Source organism: Manis javanica, chromosome 2, assembly GCF_040802235.1.
Source record: "Manis javanica isolate MJ-LG chromosome 2, MJ_LKY, whole genome shotgun sequence".
NCBI classification, from domain to species: domain Eukaryota; kingdom Metazoa; phylum Chordata; class Mammalia; order Pholidota; family Manidae; genus Manis; species Manis javanica.
Window position 1 is genome coordinate 75,911,206 of NC_133157.1, and position 24,002 is coordinate 75,935,207.

The 24,002-nt window shown below is 38.8% G+C and overlaps 1 protein-coding gene across 12 annotated transcripts in view; it reads left to right on the plus strand.

Annotated features, from left to right (window-relative positions):
• Nucleotides 1-24,002, plus strand: part of TLE4 (TLE family member 4, transcriptional corepressor) — a 133,766-nt gene that overhangs the window by 31,240 nt on the left and 78,524 nt on the right. For 6 of the 12 annotated variants that reach the window (XM_073228690.1, XM_036991276.2, XM_036991277.2 and 3 more), the window contains exons 5-6: nucleotides 2,584-2,646; nucleotides 13,964-14,038. The exons of 1 other annotated variant lie outside the window; for it this stretch is intronic. In XM_073228690.1, the coding sequence (XP_073084791.1) occupies nucleotides 2,584-2,646; nucleotides 13,964-14,038 (138 nt within the window). The remainder of the gene's footprint in view (nucleotides 1-2,583; nucleotides 2,647-13,963; nucleotides 14,039-24,002) is intronic. 5 more of the 12 variants (XM_036991280.2, XM_036991281.2, XM_036991282.2 and 2 more) reach the window with 2 other exon arrangements.

A 24,002-nucleotide genomic window follows, 5' to 3' on the forward strand; every position in this document is an offset into this window, starting at 1 on the left:
GTTATTCATCAGAAAACAGGTCGCAGTTCAGTGAGCAGAAGAAAAGATTTTAATAGAAGCTGTGCCAAGGGCTGTAATGCATCATTTTAGGGCCCTAATTACATTACAATGACAAATATCAATGGTGACAACAGCAATAACCTACATCCTTTAATGGCTGTGCTGGAAAAAGGAGTTTGGGCCCCACGCCATTAGATTAGACTCAGTTTCAAAACATAGGCCATTAGAATTGTGTGTCCACAGTATTATTGGCTGATCACTGAAGCCCAGTGGAAAGGCCTGTAAATAAATGATGCCTCCCTAAAGCGAGTCCTATGGGACAAAAGAGGCAAAATTAGATGACCATGGAAGCAGCAGTGTTTCCGAGGCAACTTTAGCTTTCAAAGTGAGGAATGACCTGCTTAATTTTATGAAATCACACACACATCCCACCACCCCTGCTGCCAATTAGGCTGACCATGAAAATCCATTGGCATGACTACTTAAAGAAATTAAGAAGTCTTTTAAACAAAGGAGACCTTAAAAGAAAAAAGTTGGGAAGATTCCTCCCTCTCCCCTTTCTGTTACATATGTTAACGTAGATGAATCAATAAAATGTCCTCTGGTTTTCTACATTTATTTTTAAGAAAAAATTTTATTTTATTTTTTTCATAGTTACTCATATTTAAAATAGCCTATGTCTAAAATTAAAGTAGCCAGCTAAATACCTCTTGGTCTTTTTTTTGCCTGATGAGTAAATTTCCTTAGAGTAGTTTTTATTGCCTAGATTATGTAGGCAAACTAAAGAACTCAGTTTTCTTATGTGCCCACACATTTTTCAACCCTCCTAGCAAGGGACTATTTTATTTATGTAAACAACATAATGAGGAAAATATGCTTGGCAGATGGTTCTAAGCATTAGAATCATGAGTTTGGTCTGCCCCAAAGTGTCTCATTATCTTTTATTCTCTCCCCCTCCACCTCTCCCTTCAAAAAGCTTAACAACCAAATGCCTTTGAGACGTTGCTTTCTGACTGGTGAATGCTGCTCTATTTTCTCAGCTCACGCTGGAATTTCACCCCATAACCACTGTGGTATGTTCATCCAGGTGGAGAGTGGTTTGGTGATTCCCATTGCAGCTTTTCATGGTGCTTTAAGCATTCTTAAAGGATAGCTAAATGCTCCATGGGGCCAGTGCAGTAAATTAAATCAGGTCAGCACAGTTGGGTCCTTATTCAGTGCTACTTATTGGTGCTGGGGTTTTGTCCATCCTGTTAGGAATGCAGTCTGAAATGGAAAGCTTAGATTTGAAACTTCATGGTGAATTTGTTTTCTTTTGGCTGGCAAACTTTTTAAGGTGCTGGCATTTAAAAGATTGCATAGCTGCAAAGTCAAAAGGGTTGCTGATGAAAGAAGGAAACCTAGATTGCACAAGTGGAGTGTCGCTGTCATTCTGGTAATGACTTAGCAAGAAAAAGAGCATTTTTATATTCTTACAAAATGAGAAACTGACCCTGGATGGAATTTATTTTAAGAACGTCTCAGGAATAGTAATTGCTTTGTATTTTCTGCCTCTCAACACTTTCCGCCTCTCCTTTACCCCACCCCATCATTAAAATACAAGTATTTCCTACACATGTGTATAAAAACCATATGTTTACATGTCAGCTATCAAAGTATATAAGGAACCATCTGATAATACAAATTAAGATGAACAGTGAAGCTGGGTAGCTTTTTAAAGAAAACTTGGTGGTGGTCCTTTTTTCTTTTATTTTTTTTAAATTTACTGTGGCATCCTAGGCATCCTATTAGTATAAAATTAGTTCAGAATTATTGGTGAATAAACCCTATTTACTATTTGATATTTACTGGGACTTTTGCAGATCTGTAGTGTAGTGATTAGTTAGCATTCCCCAGGTTAGTCTCCATATACATACAGATTGCTTTCTGTGAAGTATGGGACAATTTTATCATATCCTTAACCTCTGCACAGCAAAAACCCTGGTGGGACATATTTGGAAATTTTTATGGTTAAAAAAGACATGCCATTCCCCAACAATTTATAACTCAGGACTTGAATTAATCCATGTCTTTGGATTGATTGAGTGCTATTCTTTGGGAGGTTGGGGACTGAATTCTAAAATCCCAGAGCCTGTTTCAAGCAAAGGCCACAAAAGTAGAAATCCAGTGAGTTATTAACTTGAAGAAGTTGAGATTAGGGAAGAATGTGTCTTTACTATTTAAACTCTAATAATTCAAGGTTTTATGAAAAACCACATTAGAATGAACAGGGTCCTGTTGAAGGCTTTGAAGACTGATTTCCAGTCATGAAAATTAAATTCCTTTTTATGTTGTCCTGGTGTTTGAAGGTTGACTTTTTAAGATGAATGTTGGTTAATAAATTGTGCTATTAATGTGGCACTGTTGTCACTGCCTCCTTTTAATGGGCTTGCTGATGAGAGTTTTCCCCTTCCTTAGGAAATACACCAGTCAGAATATAAAGTGTGTTTTAATATCATCCTGTTAATATTTTGGGAATTTGTAACCGGCTGACTGTTCTCTTTATTGCTTTCCTTTCCTTTTTTTTTTTTTTCTTCCTTGCAGGCAGAGATTGTCAAGAGACTGAATGCTATCTGTGCACAAGTCATTCCTTTCCTGTCCCAAGAGGTAAGGCAGTTGGTTTCAGGCACTGGCCTCGAAGGTGCCATTTTAGTGGTTTTTGCAGAAAAGGAATTGTGGAACTGAATCTTTGGCCTTGTCAGTCTCTTGGTGTTTGTATTGTACATTTCTAAGGTACAGTGTTGGCATTCCAGCTTCTACAACTTATTAACATTCAGCCGACTATAAGTGTGTTTTTATATAATGGAGTATTTTCTGATGTGTGAAGCAAAATTCAATTGTTAAAATATTTTGCTGTCATTGGAATTATGACTGTCATGACATCTAATTGGGTAGATTGAAAAATTGCCCAGAAGAGCTTGTTGTACACTTTGTCACTAGGCATAGTTGGCAGAATGCATATCAAATAGAAAGTGCTTTACATAGTGAACAACCTAATGTAACTTCTGGCTACCTGCTTTAAAAAAATTATTTCCCTTGTGAAGTCTTCATATTGTCCATGCATTTGGGAGCAGGCATGCAGGGTGGACTCAGTGGGCTGTGTTCTGAGTGCTGCAGGCTTTGTGCATTGCCGAGGCCTGGTTTACTGCTTCCTTGCTTTCTTGCTCACCACCAGTGGAGACACCTGCTGTTGGCAAGTGTGTACATGTTGGAATGAGGAGGTGCGTTCCTAGTGCATGGGGGGTGGTGGCTCCCTTGTGGCTTCTTTTTTTCTTTTTGTTTGCTTGCTCACATGCGTCTGGTAGTTGCAAAGTTTGGGTGAGGGTACTGGAAAGAGATCATTTTTGCTTCTTGGTCACTGAATCCTTTATTTGCTCAAGTAAGGTCACCTGTGAGAAGGAAGAAACTGGTAAACTATCTGCATGTCTTGCAGACACAGTGCTTTGTGTTGTGGGCTAGGAGGCACCCATACACTTTGTTCCTGCCCTTCAATTCTTTAAGTGTATCGTGTCTCTGCTTTTCAGGAAAACATGGGCATGTGCTGATGTTAGCATGCAGCTGGTATTTGAGCATGTGTGTATTATAGATATGTGGATTCCCACCTGACTGCTTGTTTGATCCGAGCGGAGTTAGACCTCAGTAACCATGGGTACCTTTCATTAGGTATGTATCCCACGGAGGCTCTCCTTCCTAAACCATGAGTCTAAGTTAACATCTTGAATGCAAATGTTCTTCTGGATCACAGTTGTGACCACAAAACCACCACCCACTATATGCTCATTTACCTATTTCTACTTAGAATTTGCTTGGGACTAGATTACGTGGAGTGGTGAAGGAGAGTCAAGGGGCCTATTTGCATTTATTTAGGAAGCCTGGCTGCCCTTTGCCTAGTCTAGACCAGTGTGTGTTTCTTCCTTTTCAAGCAGCTCTGCTTTATGGACATGGAGCAAGGGGAGAATGTATAACTCACAGAGTTGTAACCAGGCTGAGGTGTCATGCCCCGAAGGAGAGGGAGAAGTTTGAATTATCCCTGGGGTGATGTTAGACTTTAGGCTTTTGCAGGTACAGACTCCTATATCTAATCACTGGTACAGCTTATTCTCATGGCATTTTTCCTAGGTCTGTGGGGTTTATGTTCAGACAGGGAAGGAGGTCTTGGGATGTTGGAGGAGCTGATTTGCCAATAGTTGGTTTTCCCACATGAGTTATGTTGTTTGTTTGAGCAGGCCCTCTAGGAACAGAATGTGTAATGGTGGTGTTGCTGAGCAAGACTGGACTGGAATTAATTGGCTCAGGAAGTCATTCTCTGTAGAGGAAAGCCATGGGGAGATACTGGCAACTCCTTTCCTTCTGCTTGAGGCTGGGAGGATAGACATCATGATCTCATCACGTAGTATTTATTTCCCCAATACTTGGGCATTTTGTGCTTGAAATCCTTGATTCACGTGCAATGCATGACCTATTTCTAAATCCTAATTCTGAGTACATCTTTTCTGCTTGCTGTGGATTTAATTGGCTCTTCTTTTTTAGTTTCCTAGCTTTTAATACGGGCCACAGAAGTGTTTGTTCCTGTCCTATCCAGGCCTCTCTAATGTTTGGTGTCTGAACACTGCCCACCTTGTTTCATCTTCTGGGCATTCTGTGAACATCAGACTCCTCGCTTCTTCCCCAAGGCCAGATGGACCATAATCTGGAGGGAGGGGAGGAGGCAGGTTATTAGGGGAAGATGAATTCTATTTCCTGTCTCTTCAGAGGCATGAAAAATCATTCTTGCATGGCTGTGAGCATCACTCGGTGCCAGGACTGAAGGCTCTTAATCTGATCTTTTAACACTGGCTCTCGGTGTGACAGTCTCACTGTCAAAACAGCAGCTGTGGCATCAGAACTTATTTTAAAATGTTTTCATTTAAAAATTAAATGATCATATTTAGAAAAAAGAAGAACATTCCCTGAAGACTAGTACATAAACTGCAGGACAATGGTTGGGAGGACTTTTTGGAGTTTGGAGGAATGACATAAATTTACATACATCTAGATGAAGTCGATTTTTAATTTAGCCCTCCCCCCATGTGCTGATTAATGTACATGCTTAATATGGCGTGTGCCTAGTGCACTACATTTTCTAAAATTTAAATACTTATAATACTGAATGAAAGCTATTAAATATGTTTAGTTTTAACTGTAGGACTTCAAGAAATAAGTTATATAATTGTAGATCAGTGTCTAGGTATATAACAATCACAGTTCCATTAAAACATTTTTTTAAAAAGTTATAGCCAATATAATTTTGTGTATATGATGTGTTTGCTGTACTCATGTACTGCTGTTTCCAAAGTCCCAGGCATTAGACAAGATATTGACAGCTCTTGTCATTAAAATGAATAACTGCCATCTATATTTATTAAAATTGTGTAGAAATCTCTTAATACCAGAATTTAATGAAACCTTATGAGTAAGTCCTCACCTGTCTGAAGCTGTTCTTTTCTCCCACTTTTTTTTTTTTTTTTTTTTGGTTTTTAGGAATGATTCAGATGCTCTATATTCTGCTGCCATCCAATTTAATTTGCCTTCTCAAAAGGCAAATCTCAAAGTAGTAAGGGGGAAACTCTTCCCTATTCTGCTTTGGGTCTCATTTGCAGGGGAGGAGCTGTAAATAAGCAACTCACCATTGGCAGTTCCATAAGCAAGAGATGCCAGGATTATGACAGTTGGATCTGGCTTGAGTCCCGGCCTCTTGGTCACAAATGCATGGCTCACTGTAACCGAGAAGAGCTGGGTGACCTTTAGCAAGTGATTTTCCTCTCTAAGCTTCAGTTTCCTCATCTGTACAAAGTTAATAATAGGTTAGAATGCATATGATGACTGTGAGGATTACTTGGGATTATACACGAACGGCTTAGCACACAGTGAGCACCTCCTGATGTTGACTAGTAGTAATAGGAGCTGCGGCAGCAAAGCTCTGAGTTCCCTTTGAAAGCACCTGGAGCCAACTCTCCCTCCCCTTTTTAGTCTTTGCCTTTCAGAAGAGTGAGAATTGGTTATCTTCTCTCTAATGTCCTCATAGAGAAGAAAGTATAAATTAAAACTGACCCCAGGGCTATGAACTAGCTAAAAATCTCAGTGAGGCATATTAGGTAGCCCCAAGGGTGATTCTCTTCTAACTCAAAATTAATTCTCCAATTTAATAAACACCTGTCTCTCCCCAGCCAGCAAGCAGAGATCTGAAAGGTGATAGCTCTTCCATGTTCATCCTGTAGAGCTCACCTTGGAAGGGGCAGTGCATTTGAACGGATGGGGTCTTTATCCACACAGCTGTCGAGGAAAACAAACTTCTCAATCCACCTGGGATCAGGCTATTTTCAAAACACCTGGGTGCTTAGCTGAAGTTAATTTTGTTTTCACAAGTAGTTTATGTGGATGGATTCTCTTTCTCTTTTCATCAGTGGTTTCAGGATATAGCTTGTTAGACCCTCAGACCTTATGGGCCCTCAGCAAAATTGAAGGATGCCACTAAGTACTGACTTGTTTCCAGCGTGTCCCCCCAACTCCTGTTTCTTGTTCCTTGAGTTAGTTAAGCAGGATCAGCGCTGCTCTGAGGCTGGTGAAGGAGTCTGGTAGACTGGCCCTCTTGGAGTCAGGGTGGAGGCAGCTTGGAAGCCTGCGCTTCCTACCGTTTTTTTCTTCCATGTGTAAATATTGATTTATGAGTGAAATAAAGAATTCAAATAAGTCGTTTGACCACATTCAACGCTAGTTCTCTGATCATTACAAATTTCAGAGTACAAAAGGGAAGTTAAGAGTGAAAATTTTAATCCTTCTACTTTTATTCTTATATTTAGGAAGAAGAGAACATTGTGATTTGAATGATTTCTGCTGCAAATTTAATTTTAACTCATACTTGTTTTTTATTGTCGTGTTAGTTTTTCTAACAAGTATTACCAAGTAGTGTTTTCCTCCAGAATTATACAGATTGATTTGGGTCTTCTACATTGCATTTAAATGGTAGAAAATAATGTACAATTGTGTAATAGCTGATATGTGCTTATATTTAAATTCTAATTCTAATAGGCTAGTATAGCTAGTCAAATGATACATGAATTTCTATTTTGGACATGCTGTAAATCTGGTCCTTGTAATTTGATGGAAAACCAACACCTTCTACTATGATGTGAGATACGGTTATATCTCAGATGCTATCTGGCACCTGGGTTAGCATGGCACTGAATTGCCCTGAACCACATTTTGCATGTATGGAATAATTGTAAAATGGAAGTTAAAAAATGTGATCAGTCACTTTCATATCATGCCTTAGGGAGGAAATGAACAAAATACAGTGGTTACATGCACTGGTGGCAGTGTTCTCGCCTCATAATGGCACCAGGTTAACTCATCTTATTGCTTGTTAACTTTGTAAGGAATCAATGGCTTGTGATAACATGATTTGATGTAGGAGAGCTTGGCTGAAATCACCAGAGATCCCCAGATAAGTATTCAGTGATATCTGTAAGACCATCTTCAGAGATTGTTCATTTAGTGCTAGCAGACCCGTCAGGGCTGTTTAGTCAGTGTTTGTAGTGTGTTATGACAGTGCTGTGTATCTAAAGAATGTCCTAAAGTGACTGATATACCTGGACTGGGGCTTTAGAGGATTTGGCCCCATTTTCTGATTCTTACATTGGACAACCTTTCATTTAAAATGTATGCATTTTTCTGATTTAAAGTACATTTTTCCTCATTGAATGAGGCATCAGAGTACATAATCCTGTCCCAAGTTCCATGGTTGCCTAATTGGCTTGTCCTACATGATCATAACATTGTGGTGTGGATGTTTGGCAAGATCCTTATGGTGCTTTTATGGCCTGTTTGACCTCAGCAGGTACAAGATGATTCTCAGGAGGGAGAATTTTTTTTCTACAGGTTTAAATGTAGGCCGCCTTCCAAAAGCAACAGTGCCAATCCTTATATGTATGTGTCTAAAAGTTAATGTGCATTTGAGAAACTAATTCATGTCTGACTTTCAGTTAGGTAGGGACTACATTGCTATTGGAGCTAAGCTTTAAAATACTTTAAGTAGAAATGCATTGTTCAGCACAGTAGCTACAAACATATGTGTCTGTTTAGATTACAGTTAAGGTTAAATAAGGCTAATGATTAAGTTTCCCAGTCACACTAGCCACATGTCATGTGCACAGTATCTATGCGTCTGTGGCTAGTGGCTACCATATTATTAGCCAGATCTAGAACATTTCCAACATTACAGACAGTTCTACTGGAAAGCACAGACTTGTAAAGCTTATTGGATGTGTCATTGAAAAGTGTCCTATCCCCATGTGAGTGACAAGGAGAAGGTAAGGCCATGTGGTCTGTAGGAAAAGGTGGGAGGCATTTCCCAAGGTGCGCTCCTAAGAGCTTTAATCCCAAGTTCCGTAGCCAAAGTTGTTCGGAAAGCCCTTCATACATATTCCTTCTTTTTGAAATTTGAAGCTCAGAGAAGACCTGCATTTTACCAAATGTTAGACATGGGATTAAACTTGGCATTTTTTTTTTTTAAGTAAGGCTGACTTGAGGAGTTTTGGTTAAATTTAAAGCTTATTTGTGTCACACTTGGTAGAGTGGATGAAAAAGGCTCAGTAGGGTTTCAGCTTGACTTACTAGTCATGGGATGACACTTTCAGTCGGATTTGATCTGCTCACCTGTACCTGGAGTACTGTGTCTAGTCACGTTGGCCACCACCGGAGGAGGGGCCAACAGAATGAGTGGCCCAGAGCCAGTAGCCTGGGAATGTTTAACCTGAACAGAGAAAATAGAAAACTTGCAGTATGCCATTTAAAGATATTAGAAGTGCACCCCACTGGAGGAGAACTTGGATACAAAACAGGGGAGGTCCAATTTCTACTCAATATCAGGGCCCATTACCCCAGAATGGAAAAGCTTATTCATGAGGTAGTGCATTCTGTCAGGATGTGATCAAGCTGAGACTGACTGACTACTACCGAGGGTGTGACAGAGAAGATTAACCCTTTGGATATACTAATGGCCTTTGGTCTGTGGTTGGTAGTTGTGCTGCCTTCCCAGTCTTTCAACCCACGTGACGTTTGGAAATGTGTAAGTGTTTGGCTCTATGGAGAGTCTTGTTGGTCGGTTGGTTGTTAACAGTGCTTGTGACACTACTGGCCATCTGGGTTTCACCATTTCCAGAGGCCCTTCTAGTTCTAAGATCTGGAACACGTGGCTAGTTTTTTAATGTGCGTGAGGCTAATGATTACCATTAGTGGAAAGGGTGTTCAGTGCAAGTCCAGGCCTAGGTATCTTTCATCCTAGAATATCACATTAGCCTTCTGTTGAGACTGTTCTCTTGCCCATCCCGTTGACCTCCTTGCCGTCCAGCTTCTTTGCTATTCCCACGTTCATCTTACTACAGTGCAGAACTGTTGGCACTCAGCTGCTTAAAAGTTCCTAGTAAAAATGTCTTACCAGGGGGAAGTCTGGTTTCTTTGCATGTCACATAAAGCCCTTCACTGTTCGGCCTCCTCCTGTCTTACAGGTTGCACTTTGCGCTAGTGTGTGGTTAGATTAGAGTCTGTACGCTACACTCACCTGGCTTCTCATGCTTGCCTTAGTTGTTCTTTTTTGTGAGTACCTCTTCACTTTTTAAAGTTTGGCGTGGGTGTCTTGCCATGCCCAGGAAGGCTTTCAAAATCCTGCCTTGCCTTGTCTCTCCCACCTTTTCCCTACCTTACTGTCCTCCGCCACACATTCTTTCTTGACAGACCAGCTCCTTTCTCCTTCAGGAACCTTACCCAAGCTGTTCTTTTTGCCTGGATTCTTTTCTCTTTGCTCTTCATGCACAGAACTCTTGCAGATCCCTCAGGTCTCAGTTGTTGGGCTAGCTTCCTTAGAAAATCTTCTCCTAAGATTAGATTAGATATTTCTCTGAGAATAGCTTGCATAGCATCCTGTAATTTTCATCATGGAAATTGTCCTCCAGTTGTAATTACAGGAGCCTCTTGAATATTGTGAGTCCATGGACTGTCTTGTTCATTGCTAATCTGAGTTCCTTCCATAGTGCCTGGTGCACCGCAGGTACTTAATAAGGAATTGAAAGCATGAGAAAAGGAAGCCTTTCCTGATACCCCAGGACGCATGCTGGCCATTCCTTCCTCTAATCTCCCCTAGTATTTTATACCCTGCATTCCTGTATTGTAGGATTTGCTCTGTGTCTGGGAGTTTTGTGAGGAGTGGACCCATTATCTCCTACTCATTTTTGCACTTCCACATGTCAGCAACATTAGTGTTGGTTATAACAATCCTACTGCATTTACATCTCTGCCCTTAACTAGGCCTTCCCTATCCCTATCAATGGGGGAGGCATTAAAAACTTATAAGTTGTAGAGTATTTTTTATTGCTGTTTTTATTAGAAGTACCACAACCATAGCCCTGCTGTAAAGTATTAACCTTGTGCTTTCTCTCTTCTGAGCATGCATTTGGCACCTATTGAACACGTTAGCTAGTGGTTTCTTAAGAACTGTTTCTCAGCAGGCTTTATTGGACTTACGGAGCTTATATTGTTTCTTGCAGAAAAAAAATATTTTCAGTACTTTTCCAGAATAAAAGCTATAAGTAATTTTATGGTGAAAATAAGTAGCAAGTGGTGGAATGTACAGAATTTAATTTTACTGGCTCTTTTTTCCCCTCAACTATGCCTATATTCTTAAGTCACAGTGTTTTATTGAGATATAATTTACACATCATAAAATTCACTCATTTTAAGTGTACAATTCAGTGCTTTTTAGCATATTTACAGAGTTGTGCAACCATAACCACAGGTAGAGGTTTTTTTAAAAAGATTTAAGAAAAATTACAAATTGCAGTATTTTAAAGAATAAATAATTGGACTTTTTTTTTCCTCCTCCAAATCCAGTGAGAGGCCGCCTCTCTCAGCCTTGGCTTCTTATATTTCTAGCTGCATTTTATTTGGTGGTGCTGGAGGGAAGTTCAGACTGGGAGCTCCTGAGTGAGCAGTAAGGAAGGCCATGGGACTGTCCCTGTCCTCAGATTTACAGGGACTTGGGTAGCTGTCATCACCTGTGGTGTGGTGGCAGGGGGATAGCAAGAAGTGGGGGCAGAAAGGAGGTATAGGGTAGAGTGGAAGGCGAGGAGCAGATGAGGAAGAGGTAGCAGACAACAGGAAAGGCATCTTGGTCCTCAGAAGATGGGAAAAACGTGCTGCTTTTTCTGAATCAGAAAGCTTATTTGTTAAAATTCAAAAATAGGGAAAAAACTCCTCCTTTGGGTGGTTTATGAGAGTACTTTGGACTTTTTCCTTGAGTGTTTTTTCTTTTGTGATCGTTTGCCCCTTCTTCCTGAGTTTTAATTTCCATACCTCATCTGGTGTGGGCCTCTTGGTCTGTGGGTGGTGTTAGTGTGGCACTGAGTGGACAATGTTGGGGTGTTTCTGGAGCTTTCAGAGCACATGGGGAGGAGGCATTCTTTGACTTGGGGAGCTTCTGTACAAAAGGCCTGTAAACAGCAGATAATTCACAGTTGTAGCAGAAACAGGAAAGTAAAATCCTGTGCCACAGGTACAGTTCAGATATGGCATTAGCCCATGGCCACTGCCACCGGAGAAAAGGCAGAAGCTGAATCATGACCTCCACTGTCATTCACACTCTTCAGCAAGAGTTTCTATAGGAGGGTCAGATGTCAGTGTTAGGATTCACTGGCGTGTTCTGGTTTTCTCAATAAATGCACTTGATTTTAGTGCCGAGCCAAGAAGATACACCCTAAGACATCTTTGCCCATTTTGTCAGTGTGAGTCCAGTTTATGAAGCAAGAGTTGAATGATCTTCATGATAGAAAGGCCCTAACTAGATGTATTTTCTCCTTCCCTGTCTCATGGAACTTTCTTTGAATACTTAATATAAAGTAGATGATATGTAGGTAATATGAAGATATTTCAATAAAATACAGAAATGTCACAGAGCAAGAGCTTAAAAACTTTTGTTTGGATGAATGATGTGTGTGTTGGATGTATGTACATGTGGTCCTTTACTTTCATTTTCTTGGAAATTTTGAGTAGCCATTGTTGAATATTGGAAACTAAAAGGTGGAAAATCTCATGAAAACTGTGTCTGTATACTCATTTCAAGTACTAGATAAATCCAAGAGTCATCCTACATGTTGTCTTTTTCTGTGCTTTCCATGTACTGCCATTTTTCCCTACTTACAACCAGATTGTGTTAAATCTAAATATGAACTCTGATCCTGGCACATAGTAGGTGTTGAGTAAGTGTACATGGTCAGGCTGGTTTCAAGGGAAAACTATTATTACTGACCATTTTACTGAGTATGCCTCTCTCTTCTTTCTATTGTTTTCATAAATCTTGAGGATTTTCACTTTCTTCAGAGTAAGAGGGAAATGAATCATTTCACAAATCATTGGTCAATATTCTATTACAGAGTAAGGGAATGGGATGGAGATACCTATGAAGATTTTGGGATTGCTTTTTAAGCCCTTATTTTGAAACGTAAAATAAAAAAAAAATTGTCGGAGCTGTAGAGTTTAATGTTCAGAGTTTATTAAAAACTTAAAATGTAACAATCTATTCTGAAAATTTTCTTTCCCTTAGTTTTAGGCACAAAATACACATTTCTATAAGGAAATCAAGGGTGAAAACACCACATGTAGATAATTAATTTAGAGCAGTTTCATTTCCCACATTACCTCCTCCACTACCCCTACACAGCTGGGCAGTAGAAATAGCGGTTATCCTGGTTCATCTCAGTAACTGTATATTTGAGGGTTTGGGGAAAGTAGTATGAGGTAGCTTCAGGGGAATTTTATATTTAATGGATGATGGCTTAGCTCTTTGTATGTATTAAGCATTATGATAGCTGAGCTACATGTTCAGTTCACATCAGTGGAGAGAGCTAATGTTTCTCAACTGGGATCACCCAGAACAAGACCCTTCCCAGGCCGCACAGAGGAGTGCCTGTCCCATAACACTCTGCCTTTGGCTCTGCCATCACTCACCCTAATTGAAAGAAGTTGAAGAGAGACCTATTTTAGACTAAATTTGAATCTGTAGATACTAGCATGTTCAAGTGTACTTAGTTGGGAATAATATTTACACTTTGGGGTACTTGTATGAACGTTTGTGTATGTTCTATGTGGAGACTTCAGTGCTATTTAATTTAAATATTGTAAAAATTATTAATGTCAGTTCTAGAACTGAGTCATAGAAGAATTACCCTATACTATCCATCCTAGTTTTCTCAAAAGAAATCAACTTGTAGGTTTTGGGTTTCCTGTTGCATTGAAAAGAAATAACTGAAGTCCATATAAACTTTACTGCTAGTGAGAGTTGTGTAGTCCTAATCTCTTTTAACATGCAGCCCTTCCATGACAGGAATTAAAATAAGAACACATTTCACATTTCCAGAAGAAGCATAAACATTTAAATCTATATGTCCTTCTAGCATTTATGCTAACAAGTATCAGGATAAATTTTAAAAAGAAATATTTCTAGGAAATAATTTTCAAAAATTTTACACACAGATGGCAGAGAAAAGGGGGTTCAAAGAAAGCAGGTGGGGTGGGTTGTATCGTTTTGTTTCTTTATATTAGTGGAAGATGTTGGGTCAAAGTGTACCACTGACATAAAAATAAAATGTAAGCTGCTTCTACCAGCCGTAAGGGAGAATCCTTTGTGGTAACACAGTCAGATGCCCTCTTCCTTCTTGTCAAGGCATTCCCAAGGGTACCCTAGGCATTTACTCATCCAGTAGTACTTTTTTTGAAATATGGAAACCCCTAAATCCTGTTTTGCATGTAATTGAAGTTAGAGGACATATTAGGAAAAGCTGTTCTTAACTGATTAGAAAGCAAATAATTGTATTCTGTTTCTGATCTTCATTTATAGCACCAGCAACAAGTGGTGCAGGCTGTGGAACGGGCCAAGCAGGTGACCATGGCAGAGCTGAACGCCATCATTGGGGTACGTGGCCTTTCCATTTTAGCTCTGGTCTTGGTGTTTATCATTGGCTTTCTTGATCTCTCCTTTTAAGTTTTGTTTCATCAAAGGGCCAAAAGACAATAGGGGACCGCAAAGTGACATTAGATACATTGCCTTCAATCTCATGTGAAATTTGATGGCTGCTTCACACTTTGGATTATATTCTCACCAATTCAAACTGACATGTTCCTGAAAACTCTCCCCTAAAGAGGCTGGATTGTTCTTTTTCATAGTGTTTCTTTCTTTTGCAATCAGCTTCTGTTGCTAGCCTATGCCAGACAAGAGATACAGATCACCCTTATGTTAAAATGACCTGATTTCTTGATCTTTCCTCAATTATAGAGTATTTTAATATCATTTTTAGTGAAACAAAATGTAGATTTTTGCATCTTCCTGCTACTCTTCCTCCCTTGTGATGAGTGGTTCTTGAGGGCTGGTATCCATTTGTAGTAGAAATAATAGATGTAGTATACCTTTTTGTGACGTAAGTGTCCTGGTTAGAAAATCCTTCCTGGTTGTAGTAGCACTGATGCTCCTTAGGAATTCTGCTGGAATTCATGGGTTTGGGCAATCACTCCAACTCCACTTACATTTTTGTTCTCTCAGATTAAGATAACAAGTAGTAAAATAATGTGCTGAAACTTAGAAATAATAAAGATGGGAAACTGGAGCTAAAAAGAGCACAATATTCACATGTCTATTTATGCAGCTGGTACAAGCAGTTCCTTGGGTTATTCTAATGAAGACAATACAACTGCACTTTCCTCTTTCTGCTCCCTCCCAAATACTTTCTTTTGTGTATAGATTATACACAAAAGTCTTCTCTCTTTTTCCCCTCAGTGTATCAAACACACTTTGAAATGCTAATTATTCCATTTACTTTCATTAAAATTCAAATTGCTGAGTGAAGATGCGGATAAGGGTCGCCTGATAATCAATCTGAAGTGAAGATATTGCTTCAATTATGCCTCTGTCTTTGAACAAGGAAATCAGAACTCTAGGATGACTGCTGATGGTGGTGGAGCAATAGTTTGATTGTAGCTTGTTTTTTAATGGGCTATTTTGAGCCCTATTTTGTGTCCCTCTGACCACAAGAAGATACTGGTACTAAATTAGAAGACATAATAAATGGAAAAGAGTAACCTTCATTTCCTCAAAAGTGCCCCTTGGAAAGAAGCTAAATCAGAATAAGCCATTTTCTACACTCTGGGGTTGGGGAGAGATGAGATATGAATATATTTCTCCGAGAGTTTTTGTTTCCTAAAACTCCGGAGAACAGCAGTATATGCATTTTTTTTTAAAGTTGAGCAGCTTTCATTTTAAAGTTAGGTATGTATGTGTATAGTAGCTGTGTTGGCTTGAAGATAGTTTTCTATTCATGTTGGGATGTATTTTGGTTACGAGCTCTCCCAAGGTCACCAGGCATAGAACTTAACATTTCTCACTGTCTGCTCTTGAAGGAGAGAATGCGTGGAGTGAGGACTGATAGGAGAGCTTGCTGGGTCCTTTCTGGCTTTGTGTTTGTTGTTTGTGTGAACTGCTCAACTGCAGGTAGCCATCCTACTTCATGTCATTTTAGCAGCCTTTTCTAGGAAATCAAAATGCTTTTGTGTTGCTTTTTTGAGTCTTATTAGTTACTGTCTGTAGAGTGAAAAGATTGATCTAAATCAAAAACACTTTATGTTGGATGTTGCTTAAAAATATGAGGAAAGATAAATCAGAACACGTTCCCTTCCCTTCACACATCAAGCATATTTTTAATACTGCTTTATATCTATTTCATTTTATATACTTTGTTTTAAATGGGATGGCAGACTGCCTTTTCTCAGGCAAAGAGTGATTTATTAGACTGTAGTCAAGTTACTGACATATTGTGTATATATGGATTTAATTATTAAAATAAAGCTAATTTCATTTTGTGACCTAAAAACTTACTGAAGAACTATCTCAGTAAAGCTTGCATGCTGTCAAAGCAGCATGTGCTGTTCGTGGATCTGGTGGCAATTCCAAACTATTTGTACCTGAGCAGGAAATGAAGTCAAAATCATGTAATCAGCTATTCTGGAAAATAGATTGCCAAAATAGAAAAACAAATCCAGCAATTTCAGGGAGCCAGAAACCAAGTGAGAGGGAAAAGCCTCATTACCAACTTCCTTGATGGCGTTTCTGCTGATGCTCTGTCATCTGTGCCCTTTGTCTGTTTAAGCCTTGATAGTACCTTGTGCCCGGTAGTTTTCACTTGTAACACTGTAGAATTTTAAATGCACCTGCTGTTCTGTGCTTCTGTGCCCCCTTGCACATGGCTGTGTCCTGAGGTGGTGGTATTTTGACATGCTACCAAAAGTGATCAGGGGCCATTTTTAGATTTTTATACTTGGTTTTGGGAATATAGTCGACAGTGGTTTTCTGCACAGAAGGAATGAAAATTTTCCTTCTGAGAGGTAAAGACCCATCTAAGCCCCTGCAGACCTTCATTTGTTTATCACTGCATATGTATCTGTTTTATATGTATGCACACCATCCAAACAAGCGCAAATGTTCCCAGATTTAATGAAATCTGATGAAGCACCTTTTTAACTCTGCAATATTATTCTACCTTCATTGGTAAATGAGCCAAACCAGTGATCCATGCAGTTTAAATGCAAAATGCTGAAGTGAGCCTGAAACCTGGAGAGGCAGCTTGTTCTCTTGACAATAAGCTAGTTGTGTTTAATGGAATGAAACACAGTTATAATGATTTCTTTCACAGGTCATGTTCAGTTTAAAACTGTTGATAGATTGAAATACGTTAAATATCATTTATCTTTTATTTGTAAGGAAAATAATCAGGAAAATTCTGGTGCTTTTGTCTGTAGTTAATTATTTTGTTTTTTATTTTGACCTGGTCATATTTCACATTTCCTTGAAACTTTGCTGGAGTTCCTCCAAATGGGCTAAGGGACTATTATGTATCTAGTTTGATCTTGTCATGTGTCCTGCTAGCCACTGTGTTTTTAAATTAGAATCTCTGCAAGATCCCACTGTTGGAACAGCACACAAATTGTAGTTTTAAATCAGTAATATGATCTAATTAGAAATGATGTTTTCATTTCCTGTATTATTAAATTGAGTCATCTGACTATCTTTAAATGCTTTTTAAATCCATTACACTATATAATCAGCACATGCTGTGTGAATGTGGTTATGCTTAATAAAGGGGGCTGACTTGGAACCTCATAAGAATTTCACCCAAGAAGCCAACCATTAAGAAAAAAGTTTCGTTAATGCGAAGATTGGGAAAGGAAATGTTTGGCTTGTAAAAATGGAAAATGGGGGGTTCCTTTGGATTTCCCCCACCACCATCTTTTTTAACCTAACTCTTGGAGAAAAAAAATGATAGAAATATGCATTTAAAAAAAATACCCCCTTTAAAAAATCCTTAAGAACAGGTATGGCATGGTGTTTGTAAGAAAATGCAGTTTAGCACAAGAAATGCTGAACCTCAATTTTTAGCAGTGACATTTTAATGATAGGAAGTCTGCAAAATTATTTGCCATCAATTGTGAAGGCAATAACAAGCCTTGGTGGTTTTTCACACTCTCTGTGTTAAGTGCTTTCAGAATGACAGCGTAAACTGTGTTAGAGAGCTCCAAGGAAGTAAAACTGATTAAAATGTTCATGCTTGAATGGTGCTGATGGAATAGTTCATTTGGACTTTCTCTACCTCCTGCAGCTCAAGCTGAAATATTAAAATTCAGTGGATTTAAATCTCTCTCCTCTCAGCTCAGGAAAAAAACATTACATTTTAATAGGTTTTAAGCCCATAATTCATTGGTTTGGAGCAGCACTATTAAATCTATTTAAATATTACTTGTATTACTAAGGAAATGATTTAAATGACTTTGCCTTTACCATCCTGTGTGTTTGAGTTAGTTTAAAAAAAAGAAAGACAATACCTTTGGTTCCCCCCCCACCCCCTTAGCATTTTATTTTATTGTCCTTGTCATATAATTGGCCCTTAAATTACAAACACACACACACACACATTTCAGATTGGCATTTTAGCACAGGGTCTTGCAGTATGACAGTTTTAAAATGTATGTCCTTCTTTGTCCATTATAAATTTCAAAACTGCCATTTTAAGTTTCAGAGGCATTTAGATGTGCCATTGTGGTACTCTCCCTTGCTGCCTGTCTTTTAAAACTGATTAGCCATTAGGCTAAAAACTGAAAGATAGAAATATGTGGGTATATATAAAAATGTGTATGTTTCCCCAATCCTCTTACATCTCAGTCTCCCATGACGCAAAATTTGAAATACAAATACTTCACTTTTTTAAGAAAAGCAAAACTGTGTTAAGTACCGAAGAGCCACATGGCGGAGGCAGTGTCTTTCCTGGGTCCACCACGTAGCCTGTCTTTCCTGGGCTGCCGCATTGCCCTGTCTGCCTCTCTCTCGCCTTTTCCATTGCAGTGTGTTTACCTGGCTTGACAGCACCTCCCTTCAGCTACACCGAAAAACTCTCGCTTTCCCCAGTGCTGATTGCGCAGAATGTGCCCTTCACTTACGTGTGTGAAGATTTACTTCCCTGCCCCTCCATGGGGCATTTCTGAGCCTGCAGGCAGGCAGGCAGTCGAATGCCCTCCCTCCTGCTCCTTTGGTGGGATTGTGATTTCTACATTCTCTCATATAGGGTCCCAGCAGATGGAATTTCAGTTGCTCATGGTAGTGATCAACTCGAGAATACAGCCTTGTTTGAGTTCCTTCCTTCCTTAAATCACTTTCCCTAGGGCCCATTCCTATCCTAGGATCATTTTTCAAAATTCTGTCAGCCAAGCCCTGTCCCACTTTCCTAGAGGAGCTAAGACACTCAGGATTTGACTTCCTAGGCCTCCGGTGCTTCAAGGGGTTTTCAGGTACAGGTCAGTAATCACATCCTAGAAACGGGGTTTGTTTTCTGAGTGTTCTGTGAATAAAACATTTTCTTTGAAGCTCAGCTTTTGCATTGTTTTTTAAATAAACATTTTTTAATAACTCAATGGGTGCTTCCCTTGTTCCTTCCCCAGCTGATGGCTACTGGTATTTTCTAAATATATATAATAGGTTTGTGTCTTATCAGAGATTGTTAATCTAGCTTTGTTACTGTTTTTACTGAACTGTATGCTTGGAGCTTAAAGGCTTTATAAAATATGCTGGTCACTGGCTACAAGATGTACACAGCTTGCAGGGATGGTGATTTGCAGGAGAAGCTGGTTTTCTGCAATTGTAGGGCTTTGCTCACTTGCTTTCACAAAGCATGGTAAAGCTGTGATTGCACATAAGCTAGAGCAGTTTTTTATCATAAGTCTATATGTGCCTCTGTGTGTTATGTTGGTATGCCTGCTCCTCATCCTTTTTTTTTAAAACTGGTTCATTTGCTTTGAATCAGGGACTACATTATTGAGTGATGTAGGCATAATCTAATCTTTGTGCTACAGTTTGATGAGGCACCAAGACGCAGTGATTTCTCTTTTCTCATAACAAAGACTCATATATTTAAGTAATTTTTTAGCTCTGTCTCCACTTCAGAATTCCCTAAAAAACCTGCCTGAAGAACAAGATTTCTTATTTTTGCTTATGGTGTATACTCTGTTGTTTTCTGTTACAAAGCTTCTCTAGAAGAAATTTCTAGAACCTTATCTGTTTTGCTTTATTTTTTTAATTGTTACTTACCTGAAGTGCTACTTTTTTTCTTTCTCATGAGGGAGGAGCCCTTCTCTCCCTTCTTTTTCCAAATAAATGCATCTCCATGGCTCAAGATAGAGTTCAGCACAGTGTTACAAGAGTTGCAGAATGTCTGGGTGGCTGCATCTGACTTAGCTTAAGGCAGGTGGACTTTGGGCTTCCACTGAGAAAAAAGAGTTTCCCAGATTTTTGTGAATCTGCATTTCATTCACACCATAGTCCAGCAGGCTGAGTCTGTATAGGGGTCTAGGGTTGCACAGAGAAATAGGTTTCACTCAAGGCAGCTTGTAAGCTTGTGCATTGTTTTCCCTTTTTAGTGGTTAGTGGTTTTGTGTGTGTGTGTGTGTGTTTCCATTTTGCTTTCCCTTTTCTAATACTCTGATTTGTTCCCATTAGTGTCCCTACCAACAGCATCACCAACTTGCGTTTAGCTAGTCCCTTTCCCTTGTGGACCCAGCCCACCTTGTTTTCCTCAAAGCTGCAAGGGAGGCAGGAGATAGTCTCACCCCACCCAGGCAAATGAAGGATTAATCATATAGTCTGAGTTTTGGGCTGTTGGTCTGTGTCCTTCCCAGAGTTCCCTAGGAAGTCAGTTTGGGAATCTTTCTACTTAAAAATGGATTTGTGATCTTAAGTTCTCCCAAAGACTTTTGTGAAAAGCTTAGAACCTTTTAGCAAATAGTAAGAATGATTTAATGATTATCGTCCCATTCATTCATTCCATAAAAATTTGAGTTCCTTCACCAAATCCTATTAAAGGGACACTTTTTTTTTCACTTTGAATGACATTTTAAAATATTTCCTGAAATGTATTCTGAAATTACATTTAAGTCATCATATTAAGTCTGTGCTAGCTGTAGGCTTTTTTTTTTAATTTATTTATTTTTAGTATTTTGAAGAACATTTTGTTTACTAGGCTCTCCCCTACCCCAAGTCCCCCCCACAAACCCCATTACAGTCACTGTCCATCAGCATAGCAAGACACTGTAGAATCACTACTTGTCTTCTCTGTGTTGCAAAGAGCTGTAAGCTTTTTGGTTTTACATTTTACTGTACATAATCAACTTTTAATTAACACATTTTAATTTCAATAAAACTAGTTTCCAAGGATAGCAGAAGAGAAACAGATAATAAAATACATGACAAAAATGTGGTTGCATACATTTATAAATTTGTAATTTTTTATACTTGAAATTAGGAATCTAGCAATACACATCCATTATTGTTATTCTATATAGTTTTTAAATATTTATCGAGGTATAATTTACATAATATAAAGTTTACCCTTTCTAGCTTACAGTTCTGTGAGTTCTAACAACCGAATCAAAGTCATATAACTCAAGATATAGAATATTTCTCTCCTGCCTACTCCTGCCTCCCCCAATTCTCTTGTTCTTTGTAATTACTCCTTTCACCTACCCTAGTCCCTGGCAACCTCCCATAATGTTTTTTCTCTCAAAGCGAGGCTTTGAGAATGTCATAAATGGAATTATACACTTAATGTAGTTTTCTGAGTTTACAGATTTCATTTAGTATAATGGATTAGAGGTTTGCCTATGCACATGTTGGTTGCATGTGTCAGTAGTTACATCCTTTGGATAATGAAATAATCTTCCACTGTATGGATATACCAGTTTGTTTAACCAGTCACCCCTTGAAGGACAGTCGGCTTACATTCAGGTTTTGGTGATTGCTAGTAAAGCCCCAATAAATTTTAACACACATTTTTTAAAGTTTTGTAAGTGAATATAAGTTTAACCTTCTTTTGATTACCTAAAAGCAAGATTGCTGAGTTTCGTGGTTGTATATGCTTAAAGAAACTAACATATGTATTCCAGAGGGACCACACTGTTTTGTAATCTCAGTAATACAGATGAAAGAATCTTTGCTTTACATCCTTACCAGCATTTGGAATTGTAGGATTTGGGATTTTTTTAGACCTGGTACTTGTATTTTTATGTATTTCCATAACAGCTCATGAGGCTGAGTGTCTTTTTATGTGCTTCTTTGCCATCCCAATACCTTCTTTGATAAGTATTTGCTGAAATCTTTGCCTTGTTTTTTTTTTTTGGAATCTTATATTTTTATTAAGTTTTGAGAGTTTAAAAAAATTATTCTGGACATAAGTCCTTTATGTATTTTAATAAAGTACTTTCTCCCAATCTGTAGCAATCCTTTAATTTCTTTTAAAAGCGCCCTTTGAAGAACAGAAGTTTTTAACATTGGCAATTCATGAATTTTTTTGCGTTTAACTTTTGGTGGTGTCTTTCAGTTATCTTGGCTTCCCCTAAGACCAAAAAGAATTTGTCCTAGGTTTTCTTCTAGAAGTTTTATATTTAGGCCCATGGTCCAGTTAATTTTTTTTGTGATGTGAAGTATGGGTTGAATTTGTCTGCCTGTGTTTATTTTTCTCTCTTTCTTTCAGCTGGACATCTGATTTAATTGTTCTAACACCATTTGTTGAAAAGGCTGTCTTTTCTCTGTTGAATTGTCTGGGCACTAGTGTTGAAAATCTGTTGACTATATGTATGTGGGTCCCTTTCTGCATTGTATTCTGTCCTATTAAACTGGGTGTCTGTTCTTTCATCAGTGACACACTGTCTTGATTTCTGTAGCTTTCTTAGATATTTCCCATTCCATTTTGTGTTCACTGTTTGGTGTTCTAGCTTGCCCTCTTTCTAGTACCCCTTAGAAAGCAGGCCCTTACTGTCAGTATCCTAGAGCTGCTGATGGAAGAAGGGAAAGAATGCAAGCTCAATAGAAAAACCTTTTCTTTATATCAAAAATGTCTATTTTTGCCTCTGCACTGTTCTCTCAAGGGTGACTACATTTGTTGTCTCTGCCAGTCTCGGGCACTCCCTCCCCTGGGCTCTTGCAGCCTCCTCTTAACAGGGCTTCTTGTTTGTGCTTTTGTCTTTCTATCCATCATCCTACAAACAGCAGTCAGAGTGACCTTTTTCTAAAATATTAATAGGGCTCCCTTGTTTATTAAAACCTGCCTCTGATGGCAGCCCTTATGGCTTAGAATGAAGTCTAAATTTGTTACCATGCCCCAGAAGTCTCTATGTGAGCTCAGCCCTTTGCCCACCTCTCTGACTTCACGGGCCACTCATTCTCTTCTCTTGACTGACCGTCAGACAGATTGGCCTTTTCTGTTCCTCGTCACCCCAGGCTTCTTCTCGACTAAGGGTTTGGGTCTTGGCTCCTCTGTCCTCCAGACTGTCTGTCCTCCAGGTCTTGACATGGTCATCCTCATACTCCTCTTTAAAGTCTTAGCTCAGATATTGTCTCCCGAGAAAGGACTCTCTGTAGCACTTTTACCCAATTCATTCTCTGTCCTATTAGCTGGTTTTATTTTCCTCATAGCGTTTACATTTATGTGTGTGTGGTGAGATCTTGTTGACTTATATAGCTATGGGGCCTAGATCAGTATGTAGGTGTCATTTTCAATAAATACTGTATAAGTACTCGGTAAGTATTTGTTCAATAAATGTGCAATAATTTATTATATTTAATATTTGTTGAGTAAATACTTGTTAAATGAGCAAATACTCTATTGAGCTATTTTTGCATTTTGATTTTTCTTCCCACAATTTTCAGCTAAGATTGAGGGGAAGCTTGGATTGGTAGAAATTACATAATCTTAGGTGTCACTTATAGTATGATCTTAAAATTTCATTTAGAAGTTTTCGTATGTGTAGAATGCATGACTGAATAGAGTTGATAGCTTCTAAAACCCTATGTTTTCTAACATTGTATGAAATCTTTTACATTATATGTATGAATTTATTTTGATGATTATGAAATTTTTCTTTTAAAACTCGGGGGCCTTCTATGTCACAGTTATTTCTCTAGATTTACATCCCTAAGCTTTTGTCCCTAAATGGGTAACTAAAAACAGCAGATGTGTATTGAGTATTTGCTTTGTGGCAGTGCTGTGCTCAGCTTTGCATGCCTTATTTGGTTCAGTCTTCACATCGACCCCACGTGGAAGGGAGTGTTACTGTCCCAATGTCACAAATAATGAAACCAAGGCTTTGAAGGGGTGAGTAGTTTTCGGAAGGCCACATAGGAGGAAGTGGCAAACTGGGATCCAAATTTAGACTAACTTCAGAGCTTACATATTTACATATTTAACCGTTCTGTTAACATTTGTCCCATGTTTTTTCCCTTGACTCTGTGTTCTTTTTTCTTTTACACTAAGATCCATAGTCACTTTTATCCTGAGATCCATTATAGGATT